Source organism: Nicotiana tabacum, chromosome 4, assembly GCF_000715075.1.
Source record: "Nicotiana tabacum cultivar K326 chromosome 4, ASM71507v2, whole genome shotgun sequence".
Classification (NCBI taxonomy): Eukaryota; Viridiplantae; Streptophyta; class Magnoliopsida; order Solanales; family Solanaceae; genus Nicotiana; species Nicotiana tabacum.
Genome location: NC_134083.1, coordinates 119119266 through 119139862, shown reverse-complemented (window position 1 = coordinate 119139862; position 20597 = coordinate 119119266). Strand labels below are relative to the sequence as shown.

At 38.4% G+C, this 20597-nt stretch overlaps 1 protein-coding gene across 1 annotated transcript; it reads right to left on the bottom strand.

Moving 5' to 3' along the window:
* Positions 1–14610: 14610 nt before the first annotated feature.
* LOC107817991 (uncharacterized) lies at positions 14611–15120 on the bottom strand. The gene has a single exon (XM_016643894.1). It carries the CDS (start codon positions 15118–15120, stop codon positions 14611–14613), a length of 510 nt encoding a protein of 169 aa, XP_016499380.1.
* Positions 15121–20597: the final 5477 nt, after the last annotated feature.

Sequence of the window (20597 nt, the reverse complement as noted above, 5' to 3'; positions counted from 1 at the left end):
CATGCCACAAGATAAAGATGTGAATTTCTCAATAACCCTCTTCTGGCCAGCGACATTCTTGGTAACGATGAGATATTCAAGATTATTCTCATCTATTGTCTCAATATGATATCCATTTCGGCGGATATCTTTAAAACTCAATAAGTTCCTCTTGGACTTAGAGGAGAACATTGCATTCTCTATGATAAGTATTGTTTCCTTAGACAGAATTATAGTAGCTCTTCCAGAGCCTTCAATTAGATTACTACTACCAGAAATTATAGTAACATCTGCCTTACACATACTTAAATGAGAGAAATATTTCTTCTTTTTGAATATTGTATGCGTCGTACATGAATCAACTAAATAAATATTTTTACAATTAAACTTTGATCCAAGTTTGCTTAGTGAGATATCCATATTTTACTTCCCATGGTTTGACATACAAAAGAAATATACGAATAAATATTAGTATTTTCAGAGAAAGAGGGAAAAGAAATAAAGTTGAATCAATGATTCAATAATGACCTTTTAATTCAATTTTGAGCAAACTCTGATTATAATATAAGCAATTACATAGCTAAAAATTTATGTAATTATAAGTATACTACCCATATTATTAAGAAGTATTATTGATCATATAAGGATCTGAGAAACCCATTCTCAAATCCCATATTCTAATTAATGAGATACTGGTTGTTTGAATAACTAGAAGATTTGGTGAATTTCTTAATATTTAGGATTTTCATGTCAAGGCTAAAACTCACAGTATAATGAGTAAAAGTCTCACCTTTATGGACTAATTGTCATGGCCTGCCACATCATCATGTCACGTAGGTGCCACTTGGCATATATTTTTGCCTTATTGAAAGCTTACATATGAAATATACTAGCACATGTGGGAAGGTTCTAGAGAAATATGGAGATTTCTCATGGAAGACCTTAGGATCCTATCTATCTAGGAAAGTACTTGGAATCTTCTAGGCTTGTAAAATATTCTAGAGAAGGGACTTACTTGTAAATATTAAGCTATCTAACAGAACTATATTATTGCAAGTGAAAGGTATAATGACAATATCTCCAACGGATGAGCTTATGTAGAGAAATGGAAGACTGCAGAGCTATTACTGAGCTGTACTCAGAAGAGATATAAAAGACCACAAATATGTTACCCAAAAAATGTATGGGTTTGCAGTAACATCTGCTGATACAAATATGTGTAAGATTGTAGAAATTAGAATTACTATCACAGGATATAGTACTATCTTTCAACTGCTCAGAAAGAGTACTAGAAGAATCAACTCGGACCTCAGATAAGCATTTGAAGGAATTCCACGGGATATGTTCTCTCCTTCTACATGTTGAACCCTTGCTTTTTTCGGGAATTGAATACACTTGCAAAAGGTAGTAGATTCTATAAGGAGCTCCTCATGACTTTCTGGTCGGACTTTAGCCCCTTCATTTTCACTCGAATGTAGAGAGCATTTCGAATTATATTGAAATTGTTGTCCTGCCAGATCACCAAGAAAAAATAAAACAAACAAACAAACACAAAATTTCCATAAAGATCACTCTTTTAGCTAAAACACATATAGCTTATCTTATCAGATCAATCACAGATCAAAAACTAAACCCATTACACACACACATCAAGAAAACACAAAAATTCCACAAAGATGAGTTTTTAAGCCAAAGACGCATATAGATTATCTTATCAGATGAATCACAGATAAAAAACCAAACCCATTAACAAAATCTTTCTACTTAAACACACACACATACACACCAAGAAAATCACAGAAACTCCATAAAGATCACCTTTTTAGCCAAAACCCAAATAGCTTATCTTATCGGATCAATCACAAATCAAAAACTAAGCCCATTACTAAAAATTTGTAGTAAAACACACACACAGACACGCACAGACACACCAAGAAAAAACAAAACAAGAAAAATAATAGTGCAATTAAAACCTGCAATAAAAGCAAAAAGGGGATGAAATTCGACTCACCATTTTGATTGTATTGGAAGTTGAAAATTGGGGGAAATTGGAAGAGATTGAAGGGTTAAAGCTCAAGGCTCAAGAATGCGGTGTTCTATGAATGTAAAGCTAAAGGAGCGACATATTAGTCATATCCGTTTGAAAATCCATCAAGAAACTGCGAAATTAGGTATGTACAAATGATCAATGATAATGAAAGAGCTATGGAACAACCAAAAAAGAGAAAACAATTTGGATATAAAGCGGAAAATTAAACCAATGACTGCAAACTAAATCATAAAAGAAAGTGAACCAATTATGGAAAGCACACTAAACATTCGATTTATGCACTTAAACAAACACATGTAATGTAATCAATGTGCCACTGGAATGTAAACTCTAAATGAGTTAGGGAAGAAGCTCCCAATCATCAACGGTGTGCAAAAACAGGGTAGAATGAAGCTCCTAAAATCAATGAAGTAGGAGGAATGCATCAATGACATGAATGTTCCTAGACAAATCGTCAGCTAAGGATTAAGGATCTTTAAGCTCTTGATTCGTACTCATGAGTACGTGTTCTATGCCTAAATAAAGGGACGGACCCTCTCCTGAACTGTGGCAACCAAGGCCGATGCATGTCGGGCCAACTAACTGAAACGGACTGCATACTTTGACACAGTCATAGAACCCTGGCGCAGATGCTCAAACTCTGCGCGCCAAGCGTCCCTGAGGCTCTGAGGGACATACTCTCGCAAAAACATATCTGAGAACTGAGTCCATGTGAGTGAGGTTGCCTCGTCCGAACTACTCAGCTCATAAGCATGCCAACACTGATAGGCTGCTCCTCTAAGTTGGAAAGCGGTAAAAGAAACCCCACTCGTCTACGCTACGCCCATAGCACGGAGAATACGATGACATTCCTCTAGAAAACCCTAAGCATCCTCTAAAGCTAATCCGCTGAAAGTAGGTGGGTGGTACTTCTTGTACCTCTCAAGTCTAAGCTGCTCCGCCTCAGAAGCAATTGTCATGGTCTCATGCTGAACTGGAGATACCGGCAGCATATGAATAAACTCTGGGGCCTGATCAACCTGGCCTCTCTGCTCAGGAGTACAGGCTATGGGAGTCTGTGCCCCTCCCCCGGCCTGAGATGTGGTGGGAGCTAATGGAATCAATCCAGCCTGAGCTAAGGTGCTGAACATGCTCATGAACTGGCCTAGAGTCTCCTAGAGGGCTGGTGCAGCAATAGGAACCTCCGGTGCCTGCCCTCCAGCTGGAGCTGTTGGGGGCTCCTCTGTCGTAGATTGCGCGGGTGCTCTGACTGCACCGCGTGGTCGTCCTCTACCCGGTCCCCGACGTCTGACTGCTCTAGCAGGGGGCGTGGGTGCCTGATCGTCAGATCTCCCGGTAAGGCTGAAATGTGTTTTACAGGGTAAGGAGTATTTCCTTCTGCTGCAGTCAGATAATCTTGCTGAAGTTGTTGACCCAAGTATCTTTGTGCTACTTTTATAACTTCTTTATTATTTTTCTTATGAGGTGATTGAAATCTTTTATCTTCTGAGTGATATTGTTTCGGACAGCTCCTTGATTTGTTTATTCAGAAATCCTAAGTCATTTGATTAAGAACATCGTAGAACATTGCGTCGAGGTATCACCAAACATCTGCTAATTTCAGCTCTTTTTCGTACCTGCTTGCTGCTGCATATAATTTTCAATATTTCAGGTGATGCCTACCACCTCAGGAACAGAAGAGGGGGGTCTTCCGTCTCAGGAAGGGAGGATTCAGGTTGGTCATGGTCTGAATTTTCAGTATGTTGTTTAATAATTTCCCTGTTCTGACAACATATAATTTCTCCCAAGAGGTCCAAGTTATACTTGACCTGAACATAATTGAATGGGTTGTCGGATTTTGTAAGTTTTGTCGGGTTCTGAGGAACGGGCTCGGGTGTGACTTTTGTCCGGTTATGGGTTTTGATTAAGGATTCGACCTTTATTATTTGGAATTGTTTCCTTGGGCTTTATTTGATTTCTTTGAGCTAGTTTCGAGCTGTTTGGAGGTCGGTGCGCGCGGGATGGCATCTTTGGAGCATTATTTGGCTTGCTCGGTATTGGATTTAGCTTGTTCGAGGTAAGTGACACTTCTAAACTTGGCACTTCTAAACTTTAACAGATAACTATATAACTGAAAAATGCCGCTCGACATGTATAAGTAAACCAACACTCGAGTATACACAATTCCCAAAACCCGGTAGCCACAAGTCACAAGCTCTAATGAATGGTTCTAAGTGTCTCTATACATCCGTATCTAGGAAAATAAAGAAGAAAAAACATAAAGGGGATAAAGGGGGACTCCGAGGTCTGCGGACGCTGACAAATATACCTTGAAGTCTCTGAAGCAGCAGCAAGTACGCTCAACTAATAGCAGGGCTAGTAAAAGGTACCTGGGTCTACACACAAAACATGTGCAGAAGATTAGCATGAGTACACCACAACGGTACCTAATAAGTGTCAAGCCTAACCTCGGTAGAGTAGTGACGAGGTTAGGTCAGGGCCCTACTGGGATATAATAATAAGATAGAAGATATAACAATATGTTGAAAGAATAAGAATTTAACAAAGAGAATTTACAGAAAAGTAACAACACAACACATAGAGGTAAACAACAGAGGCGCTCCAAAGATACCGTCTCGTAGTCCCAAAAGTAAATACTCAATAGGGGATCTCCCCAGGTACCGCCTTGTACTCCCAAAAGTAAATATGCAAAGGGATATCCTGAGGTACCGCCTCGTAGTCCCAAAAGTAAATATGCAGGGGGATCTCCCGAGTACCGCCTCTTTGTCCCAAAAGTAAATATGAGGGGGATCTCCCTAGCTACCGCCTCGAAGTCCCAAAAGTAAATACACGGCTCGAAACCGATGGAAACAACAATTAACAGCAAAAATCCTACAGTTTAAGACTAATACAAATCAAGGAAAAAGAGGAATTCAACTAAGCATGCTGCACAAATTTCAAATAAGCATTTAAGACACGTAGACATGCGATATTAGGCTAAACATGATAACTACACATATTGGGATGACTCATTTAAGATATAACAGGTTACTCTTTAGTAAAAATTGGATTTTCAACAATTAGCTCGTATACGCACTCGTCACCTCGCATACACGGCACTCACATATCACAGAATTGTCACAACAGTACCAGGGGATTTCCCCCACACAAGGTTAGGCAAGCCACTTACCTCAAACCTAGGTCAATCAATCAGTAAGAATGCATTTTCCTCGGCTTTCCAACTCTGGATGGCCCAAATCTAGTCAAAAGCAATTACATACCATAAATATAACTATAAGAAACTAGTTTAATTAATGAAATTAATACTTTAGCAAGAAATTAGAAATTCGCCCCAAAAGGTCGACCCATGCCCACGTCTTAGAATCGGGTAAAAGTCACAAAATATGAACACCCATTCAACCACGAGTCCACCCATACCAAAATTACTCAAATCCGACACCAAAATCTCAATCAAAAGCCTAAAATTCGGTTGAAGAACTTTCCCACTTTTTCCTCAAATATCTCAACCTAAAACCTTAATTAAATGATGAAATTAACATGGATTAGTGGATATTAATCAAAAACAAGTCAAGAATCATTACCCAATCATTGCCTCTGAAAAGCTCTCAAAATCTCGCCTAAATCGGAGCTCTCTATCTCAAGTTATGATGAAAATGGCAAACCCTCGATTTTGAAATATTTATATCTGCCTAGGTAAATCTTTCTTCGCGAACGCGGCCTCACTATCGCGTTCTCGTAGCATAAATAGCTACTGACCAAAAAATCCTTCTACGCGGATTCAAGGACCTTCTCGCAAACGCGATGCATGACTGACTCACCTCTTCACGAACGCGACCTCTATTACGCGAACGCGTAGAACAATGGGGTTATAGCTGCCTCTACTTCCTCTACGCGAACGCGATACCCTTTACGCTTTCACAATGCACCACTGCCCAGACCTTCGCGAACACGGCTCCCACTTTGCAAACGTGAAGCCCAAATCCTCACCTTCCACCAGCTCCCCTTCACGAACGCGGAACTCTCCTCGCGAACGTGAAGAAGGAAACCAACAACTTAAACGCCAGATTTTTTTGCAATTCCAACAAGTCCAACTTTAGTCCGTTAACCACCCGGAATCCACCCGAGGCCCTCGGGACCTCAAACAAATATATCAACAAGTCCTAAAACATCATAAGAACTTAGTCGAGCCTTCAAATTGCATCAAACAATGCTAAAAATACGAATCGCACTCCAATTCAAACTTAATGAACTTTAAAACTTCAAACTTCTACAACCGATGCCGAAACCTATCAAATCACATCTGATTGACCTCAAATTTCTCACACAAGTCATATTTGATATTAGGGACCTACTCCAACTTTCGGAATCAGAATTCGACCCCAATATCCAAAAGTCCACTCCGAGTTAAACTTCCCAAAAATTCAACTTTCGCCATTTCAAGCCTAATTCAGCTACGGACCTCCAATTCACAATACGGACACGCTTATAAGTCCAAAATCACCCAACAGAGCTAACAAAACTGATAAAACTCCATCCCGGAGTCGTCTTCACACAGTTCCAACTACGATCAAATTCGTAGAACTTAAGCTTCCATTTTAGGGACTAAGTGTCCCATTTCACTCCAAAACCAAAATAAATCCTCCCGGCAAGTCACATGATCATAAAATGATATAGAAGAAGCAGTAAATAGGGGATCGGGGCTAATATTCTCAAAACGACCGATCGGGTCGTTACAAGGGCTTGATTATGAGTGACATTATGGGATCGGGCTGCACGTCGCAACGAGTTTTACTAATTTATGATAGCACTTGGGTGGAAGGAGCCCCTCCGGAGTTTGCACACACCCCCAGTGTGCGCAATTGATTATATATATACATGTAGAACGGGTTGCGTGCTGCAACGAGCCTTATAGCTATATATATGTGGATTGGGTTGCACGCCGCAACGAGTCTTATGGCTATATATATGTGAATCAGGTTGCACTACGCAACGAGCCTTATGGCTACATATTTGTAGATCGGGTTGCATGCTGCAACGAGCCTTATGACTATATATATGTTGATCGGGTTACACGCCACAACGGGCCTTATGGCTATATGCAGATCGGGCTGCACGTCACAACAGGTATTGTACATTGCTGAGTGATTGAGTGTGCTGAGTATTGAGCATGGTCATAGAGAATGCGAGATAATGATATTGAGTACTCTAAGAGTGTGAGTACATGAGTTCACCACTGAGATACATTGTATTTGACATGCGTACTTGAGATACATGCTTAGAGATGCATTTTCTTATGCTACCCTGTTTTGGTGACATTCATGATTTTACATGTATCTTGATATATAGGTATAGAGATGTACTTTCCTCATGCTACTGAAAATGAAATATCCTATTTATTGTTGAAAGGAGTTTTGGAAAAAATTATAGTTTTCAAGCTTACTCATATTTTTGGCAATTTCGATAAAATATTTGGGTTTTCACTGAGATACTTGAAAAGCATGCCTATTTTCTGGAACTATGAACGAGCTAAGCATTTTATTTCTTAGATACTTCTTTTATTACTTGCATTATGTTGTTATGAATTGTTGTTGTCTATTGGTATCAGACCCGACTTTTGTTCTAGCTTGTCACTACTTTCAACCTAAGGTTAGGTTTGTTACTTATTTAGTACATGGGGTTGGTTGTACTCATACTACACTTATGCACCTTGCGTGCAAATGTTGGATGTTGATGTTGCTGTGTACGACGGGAGCTGGATCGGAAGTTGTACGTGCGTTCTAGTAACAACTGCCTCTTGTTCTGGGTAGCTTTAGAGTTATTAATTTGTTTATGTATTATTCGGATGGATGATGTATTTTTATTTCACACCAGCATTGTAAATTCTAATCTTAGAAGCTCATAATTTGTACTACCACTCCTGGAAAAATTCTTGTATTAAACAGTTGTATTATCATTTGTTCTCTTAATAAGTCTTATTAAATTGGATAGTTGTTAATTGGCTCGTTGGGTTAGGTGCCATCACGACTAGTTGGATTTTGGGTTGTGACAAGTGTAATTATAAGGTTACCGTTTGGTTACGCAAATATAATTACACAATTAGATTAAATTTTAAATAAAGTAATTATCAAAACTTAAAAGTTAATATAATAAATATATGCCTACAAATTTTTATAAGTATAAATGATATTATATTTGATATTTAAGATGTATATTTTTTCGTGAATATACATTAATTAGTAATCATATATTTATAACTAATATTGTAAAAATAATATATATATATATATATATATATATATATATATATATATATATATATATATATATATATATATATATATATATTTCAAATTAATAATATTTAATTTAGATACTTACAAAAACTAAAAATATACGTTTTGTAAGAACATCATGGAATTCATGTTTGATAAAATAAATTAATATTTATAAATATAATGTCATAACATTATTCAAATGTTTGACAAAACTAATCTATCAGTTCTAACTAAAAAAATGAACAACATGCAATGTGAGTCAATACTACTAAAACAAGTAAATTGGAACCATGAATATAACACAATTTCAAAATTTTAAAAAAAAGGTCTAACATATGTCAAATTCTAACATAATAATAGTAAGTTCCACTACAACTTAAGATTAGGAAACATAATAAGTTTATAACCACATTCAACAACGAAATTCCACTTTAATTGCATCACTCATTATATGCCAAGTTTGTTAATGACTCATTATTTCTAATATTAGGAGGTGTAGTTTCAAAAAATAGAATAATAAAATAAATAATAAATAAAATATAAGGCAACTACATGGAATCACAAGAAGTAAAGGTAGAGAAATAAAAGATAAATAATATATAAAGAAAAATATATTTTAAAATTTCAAAAGAAATTAAAAAGTAAAAATAAAATTAAAAAATTAAAATAATAGAAATAAAAAGTTATAAAGAAAATAAATCAAAATAAAAATAAAAAGGAAAGAAACTAAAAAGCAACCTTGTAATTACACAATGTAATTACCACCAATTCTTACCTCTCACCTCCCCCTTGAGAATTGGAGAGTGTAATTACACCCCTCCAATTACACCCAATTCCATGTTGACCAAGTAATTCCTTGGCTAAACAAACATGTCAAACTGTGTAATTACACCCAATTATACTCAAATCCATTTCCAACAACTTTTGTCCATGTTTAAGGAATTTGTGCAGAGATAGCTTGGTGCTATGGAAAATTATTTTTTCATGCCGGTGGGTATGCGGTATGCCTTAGTATTACCTATCTTGTTAAATTATGCGCATATTATTCAAAAATTATTTTTATATTTCTTTTTTAATACATAAAAATGTCCCTCAGACAAATAAAAAATAAAAACAAATCAAAAGGAATAAAGCATTGCTTAACTTTTGTGTAATATTTATTTTTTTGATAAGTAAAGATTTTATTATAACTGGTACCAAGATGGTACCTAGAAAAGAAGTACATGACCAGACTACAACTCTTACTTAATTCATACTACATATTTTCTCATAACAAGTGCAAAAAATCCAAATACTGGTCCATCTCATCTAAAGAACCGCTATAACACCAGAAATATAATTTTTTGATACATTTGTTTTTCCCTCAAAGCATGCTTTATTTCGCTCCAGCCATAATGTCCACATTATGCAGTTGGGAATAGTTTTCCATATTAGCTTTAAGCTTCTTTTTACTCTCTGGGATCGCCACATTTCCAGCAAGCTACTAATCTTCTGAGGTAGAACCAAAGATATGCCCATTATGTTCAAGAAAAATTCCCAGCATTGTCTTGAAAATTTGCAATGCAAGAAGAGATGCTCAACTATTTCCTCCTCTGAGTTGCAAAAATAACATCTACTGCACAGAGAAAACCCTCTCCTCTGTAACTTAAGCTGAGTATGACAGGCGTTCCTAACTGCTGCCAACCAAAATAAGCTGCTTTCATAGGTGCTTTAGTTCTCCAAATCATCTTTCAAGGCCAGTTTAGAGTTTCCTGACTAGTTTGTTGTTGCAGCCTTTTGTAACAATTATTCACTGTGGATATATTATCCCTACTGTCGATCCAAATTAGCCTATATATTTTGTGTTGATCTATTGAAAATGAATTCAGAAGTTGGAGCAGTTCACAGAAACTATCTACTTCCCAGTCGTTCAGATTTCTTCTGAAAGTAACATTCCATCCTGATTCTGCTTTAAAACCTGCAACATAGTCCTCTTTATTCAATGCACAATTAAATAGATCCGGAAATCTGCTTTTAAAGCTCTCATTACCACACCAATTATCCGGCCAAAATTTAATCCTACCACCATTTCCCACCTCCAAACTAGTATGTTGTAAAAATTCGTCCCACCAGCCACCAATCATTTTTCAAATCCCGCCACAACTTCTCAATTGGGAAGGAATTTGTTTCCACCCAATCTTTGCACCATAAATGGCATCTATTATTTTCTGCCAAAACTCGTCACCCTCTCTACTATATCTCCTTAGCCATTTAAATAGTAAGCTTTTATTGTGTAATTTCAGATTCCTCACTCCTAGTCCACCTCTCTTTTTATCTTCAATAACCATTTGCCATTTAACCAGATGTGTCTTCTTCTTTTCTGAGCTTCCATCCCACAAAAAGTTCCTTCTTACAGAACCTAATTTCTTTTTCTACTGCTTTAGGCATACTAAATAAAGACATGGTGTATGTGGGTATCCCATCCAAGACACTATTTAGCCTGCCCCCAATAGATAAGTATTGCTTCTTCCATAGAGTAAGTTTATTATTGCACCTTTCAATGACACCTTGCCAAATATTTTTATCCTTTCTCTTTTCCCCTGAAGGTAACCCCAAATAGACAGTAGGGAAATTTTCTACTTTACAACCCATAATCTCTGCCAACTCCTCTACACTGTCACGACCCCAAACCACCCCGGTCGTAATGGTATCGTGGAACTAGGCAAGCCTCACAATTTCAAACAATTCGATTTTCGTAAAACATTTAAATAATAATAATCTTTTCCCACAGAATTTTCTAATTAAAAGAGTTAAATCCAAACCAAAAATACTGAAATAAAATCCCAACACCAGGTGTCACTAAGTCACGAGCCAATACTACTACAAATCTGAAATACAATAAGACGACAATTGTCTGGAAATAAACAAAATATGCTAAAGGGAAGATAAGGAAGGAGAAGACGAGGCTGCGATCGCCAGACAGCTACCTCGCAATCTTCGACTGAGGCTCCGCGCTAAAATGGTCAACAACTGCTACCAGGGCCTGAGGTACCTAGATCTGCACACAAGGTACAAGGAGTAACGTGAGTACACCAACTCAGTAAGTAACAAGCCCAAACTATGGGCTGAGAGGTAGGGACGGACTAAACCTCAACAATTATAAAAATGTAAAATCGTACAGTAAAGTAGGCATGCTTTCTATTCAAGTGTTCAGCACAGTAAGTAAAACAAATGCAAATCTGAACAGTGTAACAATAATAAGCTCAGCATGTCTCTAAGTGCCAATGCACAGTATGTATGAAATGTACCATGTACTTCCACTCTCAAGTGCACAACTACTCGGTACCGCATATGGCCATCCGGCCGAGGGAAATCCATCCCGGAACATACTCGATGCTGACTATGTAGTCACTCGGTACCGAGGAAAAAGGGTGATCCAACCCTGCGGAGAAATCCATCTCCAGGTATCAACACTTCGGACAAATCCATGTCCAGGGAAATCCATCCCTAAATAATACTTCGGACAAATCCATGCCCAGGGAAATTCATCCCTCAATAATATCATCTGCGCTCACTGGGGGTGTGTTACAGACTCCGGAGGGGCTCCTACAACACAAGTGCTATCATAATCATCAACATATCCGTTGCGGCATGCAGCCCGATCCCATAACCGTCACTCATCATCAGGCTCTCGGCCTCACTCAGTCATCACTCTCCAGTCTCACACACACGGACTCACAATGCCATGGAACTAGTCCGAAGCAATAATATGATGTGCCAAACAGTAATATCTGAGACTGAGACATGATATGATATGCATGATCAAGACTAAGTACAGAGTATCAATGAATCTAATGATATGATAGCAAGAAACGACCTCTCGGGTCTCAACAGTATCAGCATGAAGCCCTAACATGGTAATTAGCATGATTTACAACACATTTGCTTAATCATATAATAGAAACACGGATAGCAACAAGAAAGAATCACTAAGCGGTGCCATGGGATGCACTAGGCCACAATTCTTACGGTGCACGCCCGCACGCCCGTCACTTGGCATGTGTGTCACCTCAATACTAATCAAATAACATGTAGTTCGGGGTTTCGAACCCTCAGAACCAAGTTTGGAAGCGTTACTTACCTCAATTAAGCCAAAACACTACTCCGCAATGCCCTTGCCGCTCGACTCGGCCACCAAACACTCCGAATCTATCCAAAATCAGTATATTATCAATAATATACGCTAAAGGAACAAAGCCCATATGAAAATTATCAAATTAAACCACAAATCCCGAAATTGGCCAAACCCGACCCCCGGGCCCACGCCTCGGAATCCAACAAAGATCACAAAACTAGAAACCTCTTTCACTCACTAGTTCATCCATACCAAATTTACCAATATCCGACCTCGTTTGACCCCTCAATTCCTCAAATTAAACTCTCTAATTCCAAGCCCTAATTTCCCCAAATTTCATCCCTAATTTCTACAATTTTCATGCTTAAACAACTGAAATTCATCATAGTTACAAGTATTAAGTTCAAATATCTTACCTCAATGAATTTCCCCTTGATTCCCTCTTCAAAACCCTCCAAAAGCTCCAAAAACCGAGTGAGAAATGCGATGAAATGTCCAAAATTCGCAAGTCCACAATTTATACTTTTTGTTTAGCATTTACCCACCTGCGGTCCCTCAGTCGCATCTGCGATGCCGCACCTGTGGAAATCCCATCGCAGGTGCGGATTTCACTAATGTCTCGAGACCCCGCATCTGCGACCGCATCCTCGCACCTGCAGTCCCGCAGATGCGATCCAATCTTCCGTTCCTGCGTCCACTTCCGCATCTGTAGTGCTTCACCGCACCAGCGACCACCGCACCTGCGCTCCCCCTTCCGCAGGTGCGGAACACGAGAAACAGCAGCACCAACTGCTTTCTTCCATTTTCAAACTTCTCGTTAACCATCCGAAATCATCCCGAGACCCTCAGGACCTCAACCAACAATACCAATAGGTCACATAGCATTATACAAACTTAGTCGAACCTTCGGAACACCTAAAACAACATCAAAACACCGAATCAACCCCGAATTCAAGCCTAAGGATTTTCAAACTTTCAAAATTCGCCAACGATGCCGAAACCTACCAAACCACGTCCGAATAACCTAAACTTTTGCACGCACGTCAAAAATAACACTATGAACCTACTCCAACATTTGGAATTCCATTCCGACCCCGATATCTAATTTTCCACTGCCGACCGGAAATCCCTAAATTTCCAATTTTGCCAATTCAAGTCTAATTCTACCACGGACCTCCAAATTATATCCCGAACACACTCTGAAGTCCAAAATTACCTAACGGAGCTATCCGAACCATAAAAACCCTAATCTGAGATCGTTTGCTCATATGTCACCTTCCGGATGACTTTACCAACTAAATTTTCAAATTAAGAGACTAAGTGTCTCATCCAACTCCAAAACCACTCCGAACCCGAACCAATCAACCCTATGCAACATAATAAAGCTGAACAACATATAAAGAAGCAGAAATGGGGGAGACGAGACTATAAATTCTCGAAACGACCGGCCGGGTCGTTACATACACACTCATCAACATTTATACTAAAAATGCTACTTTTAGCCAAATTTACTTTTAATCCAGTGATTGCCTCAAAACATAGTAGCACCCCTCTCAAATACAGGATTTGTACTCTCTCAGCTTCACAAAACAGGAGAGAGTCATCAGCATAGAGGATATGATTAAGTATCATTCCTTTCTGATCATTCTTTCCAATTCTGAGACCTCTAATCCATCCCAGAGCTTCTGCTTTCCTCAGCATACTGCTAAGGATTTCCATTACCAAGACAAATACATAGGGTGAAAGGGGATCTCCTTGCCTGATACCTCTGTGAGAGTTGAAAAAGCCTTGTGGATTTCCATTAATTAAAACGGAAAATTTCACCGATGAAATGCAAAATCTTATCCATTCCAATCATTTTTCACCAAAATTCATCAGTTTTAACAATTCAATAAGCAATCCCAATTGACATGATCAAAAGCCTTCTCTAAATCAAGCTATTCCTTATTTCTTTTTATTTTGGTCGAAAGAAATTTTTTATTTCAACCAGATTTTCAAATTTACATCACCTGCACTTTTGGACTCCAATAACAAGTCTCATGACTAAACCAATAAAATAAGAAGCTATACAACCAAGAGGTTGTCTAACAAGACCACTACTAACAATCGTGGATCTTCCTCTATCCTACTTGCTATGTATTACAATTAGGATAACTATTTAATGTAACCAATACAGGTTCCCATTTACATTTCTATTGCCCTGTTATGTGCACTTGGATGGTAATGTCTTTAGCTCTATCTTTAGCCTCTCTTTTCTGGTTCTGAAATCTTCTATCATTGCGTTCCATCCAGATATGGTACACTGTTGCTGCAAACACCACTCCTAGAATTGTCTTCCTTGGGTTCCTATTGTTAGCATTGGCAGATAACCACTTCAACTCATCTTCCCAGTTTGCAACACTTCTTTGATATCTTAACCATCCTAGCATTCCTTTCCATAAGCTTTGTGAGTATGTACATTCAAAAAATAAGTGATCATGTGTTTCTTCTATATCTCTTTCACATAATACACATGATTGAGGCACCTGAATTCTCCACTTTGCCAATATGTCAACAGTAGCCAGCCTTCTTTGTATTGCCATCCATAAAATGAATTGATGCTTTGGCAGAATTCCAGTCAACATGACTAGTGATTTCCATTTGGGCTTTAGGATACCTTGGAAGAGCATGTAGATAGGCCTTCTTAATACTGGATTTTCCATTCAGTGCAAATGACTCTATGACTCTTAAGTCATTAGCCCACCATTCTCTAGTAGTGAATAGTTTCCTTACCAACCAGCTAGCCTACATTGGAGCATCCATGGTAGTAATATCCTTTTGTTTTATATAATGACTATGGCTCCATCTAATCCATAGCTTATACTTCTTTGCCATTATAGCCCATATGAGTTTAGTCAGAGCAGCCTTATTGCATATCTCATAATTGATAATATTCATACCCCCAGCAACTCTTGGTTTACACAGTGTTTCCCAAGCAATAGGAGTTCTATGAGCATTATCATGTCTTCCAGTCCATAAGTAGCTCCTGCATATACAATTGACAAGCTTAATGACTTTCTTTGGAATAAGGAATACCTGTGCCCAATAGGTTTGCGTTTCAAACAGGACACTCTTAATGAGTTGTAATCTTCCAGCATAGGACAGAAACTTTGATGTCCAGCTTCTGATCCTATCAACAATCTTCTCAACTAGTGGCATGCATTGATGAATAGTGAGTTTCCTTGTGGATAAAGGAACTCCCAAGTACTTAAATGGTAGATTGACAACTGTTAAATGTAACTCTGCAAGCATTTTATCTTTGAAGTCTATAGGCACTCCTGCTATATATAATGAACTCTTTTCCAGATTTGCTTGTTGCCCAGAAATAGTAGAAAAGTGATCAAAAGCTCCCATCATTAGTTTCATGGATACTTCATCTGCTCTACAACACATCAGTAGATCATCTACAAAGCAGATGTGTAGGACTTGCAATCTGGCACATTTAGGATGGAAGTTAAAATCAGAATTCTGAATGAGTGTCTTCAAGGATCTGTTTAGGTACTCCATTGCCAGCACAAACAAATATGGAGACATTGGGTCTCCCTGCCTTAGCCCCTTCCTTGCTTCAAATCTGTCAGTTAGTCCACCATTCAATAGTAATGTATAACTAACAGTAGTTACACACTCCAAGATTAATGTTACCATATTATATGGTATCCCAAACTCAAGCAGTATTGATCTCAAGAAACTCCATTCGACTGAGTCATATGCTTTTTTGATATCTACCTTAATTATGCATCTAGGAGAAACTGCCTTTTGTGTGTAACCTTTAATCAGTTCATGAGCCATTATAACATTATCAAGGATGTTTCTCCCTTCTATGAAGGCAGATTGTGAAGGACCCACCAATAAATCAATAATTAGTTTAAGCCTAGTTGTAAGTACCTTAGCAATGATCTTGTACAGTGTAGAACAACAAGCAATAGGCCTAAACTCCTTCACATAAGTAGGATTCTGAACTTTGGGGATCAAAGTAACTGTTGTGCAGTTAATTTCTTTCAGTAGTCTGCTAGTTTCAAAGAATTTTTGTACTGCTTCTATGACTTCCCCTCCAATGGTTGGCCAAAATTCTCTAAAGAATTCAGCAGGGTATCCATCAATACAAGGTGCCTTGTCACTAGGGAGACTTTGCACAATCTGGCTTATTTCCACTAGTATGATATGCTGTAACAATTGTTGTTGCTGATTCAGGGTTAGACAAGGACCATTTCTTGCTATATTAACATCAATTCCTGGCAATTCATCTGCTGCTTTACCCAGTAATTGTTGAAAGAACAGAGTAAATTCCTTCTGTATCTGCTTAGGCTCAGTGAACTTTATCTGTTGTTCATTATAGATGCAGCTAACCTTGTTTCTTGCTTGTCTGGCTCTCATGTAAGCATGAAAATATTTAGTATTGCAGTCCCCTAGTTTGATCCATGTGGCCCTTGACTTCTTCCTCATTATCTGTTACTGAGCTGCTTCCCATTTCTCTATAAGTGACAAGGTCTTCCTTTCCTCTTCTATTAGTAACTTGTTGAAATATTCTTCATTGAGCTTCCCCTGCACCTCCTTCAATGTGTCTCTCAGTTGAATTAGCTTTTGATCAACTGAGGAGTGTTCCTGCTGAAGGCCCCTAGTTTGTAGTTCTACTAACTTCAACTTCCTCCAAATTGAATACATTGTATGACCTTGAATCTGTTGACTCCAAGTAGCCTGAACTACTTCTTTATACTCTTGTAGCTGCATCACTATAGATAGTAACCTAAAAGGCCTTTTCACTTTTACCTTAACAACATCAGTAGTTATCCTTATAGGAGTTTTGGACTTGGACGTATGTTCGGATCGGGTTTTGAATGACCCGGGAGCATTTCGGCATCTATTGTGGAAGTTGGCATTTTGGAAGAAATTCATAAATTTGGATCGAAGTGCATTTCAATGTTATCAATGTCTGTTTGGGATTCCTAGTCTGGGAGTAGCTTCGTATGGTGATTCTGGTATTGGAAGCGCGTCCGGATGTGGATTTGGAGGTTTGTAGGCCATTTCAGAGTCGTTTGTCAAAAGTTAGAAATTTGAAGGTTTTTGAGAAGTTGGACCGGAAGTGATATCGGGGTCGAAATCTGATTTCGGATGTTGGAGTAGGTCCGTAATGTCAAATTTGACTTGTGTGCAAAATTTGAGGTCAATCGGGCATGATTTGATAGGGTTCGGCACCGAATGATGAAGTTTGAAGTTCTAAAGTTCACAAAGCTTGAATTGGAGTGTGATTCATGGTATTAGCGTTGTATGATGTGATTTGAGGCCTCGAGCAGGTCCGCATTATATTTTGGAACTGGTTGGTATGATTGGACGGGGTCCCGGGTGGATTACGGGTGGTTAACGGATCGAGTTTGGACTTGAAAGAAAAGATGAGGCAGCTAATATCTGGTGTAACCACACCTGCGAGGTTTTGGCCGCAGGTGCGGAGCTGCAGGTGCGGCCTGGGAGTCGCAGATGCGGGGTTAGGCAGTCAGGGGAAGGACCACGGGTGTGGAGTGTTGGCCGCATCTGCGCAAGTGAAGAAGCGAAGAAGATGACCGCAGATGTGGAAGGAAACCGCAGGAGCGAAGGGATCCTCGCACCTGCGAAGCCGCAGGTACGGAAGTGTCGCTGGGCAGAAGGGTTTTATAAAAACGGGACTTGGCTCATTTTTCTCCCATACTTCATTTGGCTTGGACGATTTTGGAGAGCTTCAAGGGGAGATTTTCATCAAGCAATTCTAGGTAAGTGGTTTCTTCCCATTTGTGAGTTAAATATATGAATTATACATGGATTGGAACATGGAAATTAGTATAAATTGTGGGATTTTGGTAGAAGACCTAGAATTTAGTATTTTAGATTTTTACCACGAATTTTGGCATGGAATTGGAAATAAATTATATATTTGAGCTCGTGGGGTTATGGGTAAAGTTTATTTCCAAAAATATTCGGAATTCGGGTACGTGGGCCTGAAGGTGATTTTATCGGCTTTCTGAGCGGAGTTGAGAATTGTTATAAATTGAATTGTTATAAGTATTAGAGTGTATTTTCATTGGTTTGCGCATTGTTTGGCTAGTTTTGGGGCGTTGTGCATCGATTTGAGTCATCGGAAGGGCTTGGAAGCCGGTTATGGAACTTCGGAGCGAGGTAAATCTCCTTTCTAACCGTGTAAGAGGGAATTAACTCCATATGTGAAATAAGTAAACATGTGCTTCTATTTGTGGGGGCGACGTACGCACGAGGTGACGGGAGTCCGAGCGTATCTACTATTATGCTTATGTCCGGGTAGTCTAGGACCCAAAAGCATGCTTTACTTGCCGTACTTGAAATTTTATTAACGATTTAAAAGGCTTAATCATATCGAACTTGGTAAATACATTTCTAAAAGGCTATACATCATTTTCTTGACTTTTAAAAGAGAAATTTGCCCTTTTCTTTGGATAATTGTCCCTTGATGAATTCTTGATTGACTGTTTGAATATGTTTATCTTTTGTGGAACGGGACGAACGCCTCAGTAGATTAAATAGATGCATCTATGGTTCGCTCCATTCGACCCTCTGACAGTGCACAGTTTAAATATTGTTGGATTGGGCCGTACGACCTCGGTACAATTTGCGCATGTTTGTATTGCTTGCCTTGCAAATTTATGGATAATGATATTACCTCCTTGGCATGAGATAAATTGTTAAGTGATGAAAATAAATTTAGGAATCCCTTATTATCAAAAGGAATTTTTAATTGTTTCATAATTTCCTTAAGTTTACAGCTATTTTTAATGAAATCCATGACTAATTATATTATTAGTACATTACTGTTGGACCACTAGTAAGTGTCGGAGTCGACCTCTCGTCACTACTTCTTCGAGGTTAGAAGGGATACTTACTAGGTACGCGTTGTTTTCATACTCATATTACACTTGTTGTGCATTTTTGTTGCATAGGCACACGTATGTCTAGTGGCCTCGTTGGGCGCAGCGGCATGGTTGATAAGGAGACTTAGGTGAGCTGCATTTCTCGAGACGGTCGGGGCCAACAGAGTCTCCTTCAGAGTATTGTATTTTATTTTCTGTCCAATCTGTATTCCGGACAGTTATTGTATTATATTTTTATTTCCTAAAAATTGCTCATGCATTTGTGACACCGGGTTTTGGAATGACTATGGGACTATTTAGTATTTAAATATGTTTAAGACGTCATTATTTACTCAATGAAGTTCATTATTTATTGTTTAATGTAAGGAAAGAAATGATTTCAAAATACTAAAAATGAGGATTTAATTAACTTCTTGGTATTGGCTTGTCTGATAGTGGTATCCGACGCCATCACGACCTTTATTGGATTTTGGGTCGTGACATCCGGGCGCGCTCCCAATACCAGAATCACCATACGGAGTTATTCCTAAACTCGGAATCCCAAACGGACATCGATAACATTGAAATGCACTTCAACCCAAATTTATGATTTTCTTCCAAAATACCAACTTTCACAATAGACGTCGAAACGCTCCCGGGTAATCCAAAACTCAATCCGAACATCCGCCCATGTGCGAAATCATCATATGAACCTGCTGGCACCTTCAAATCCCGATTCCGGGGTTGTTTACTCAAAAATCTAACCTTAGTCAATTCTTCCAACTTAAAGCTTCCGAAATGATAATTCCCTTTTCAAATCAACTCTGAACTTCCGAAATTCCAGTTCCGACCTTGCATACAAGTCATAATACCTGAAGTGAAGATGCTCAAGGTCTCAAACCACCGAACGACGCACTAGAGCTCAAAACGACCGATCGGATCGTTACATGTACTTTATTCTTATATGTTAAATTTTTACTCAAATATTTATCTTAATAATATTAATATTATTTTATAAAATAGCATGTTACATGACGTAGCATACATATGCAACGTATGTGCCGAGAAACTAGTTTCACAAATATAAATATAGAATTGCTAATTAATGTTTAATGAACAACTTTATGAACAACATTTGGATATAAAGGAAACACAAGAAGACTTATTTTACATAATTCTTCTTTCTCTTTTTGAAAGTGTTAACTTCTCCAAATGATAGAAGATGTGCTGGTGGAGGATGATCGATTTATTAAAGCTCACATTTTGGATTTCTACAAGAACATGTTCAGTGA

Bases quoted from the DNA above. Each gene is read 5' to 3' on its own strand.
- LOC107817991 (XM_016643894.1), bottom strand. From the start codon at position 15,120: ATGGAAAATCCAGTATTAAGAAGGCCTATCTACATGCTCTTCCAAGGT.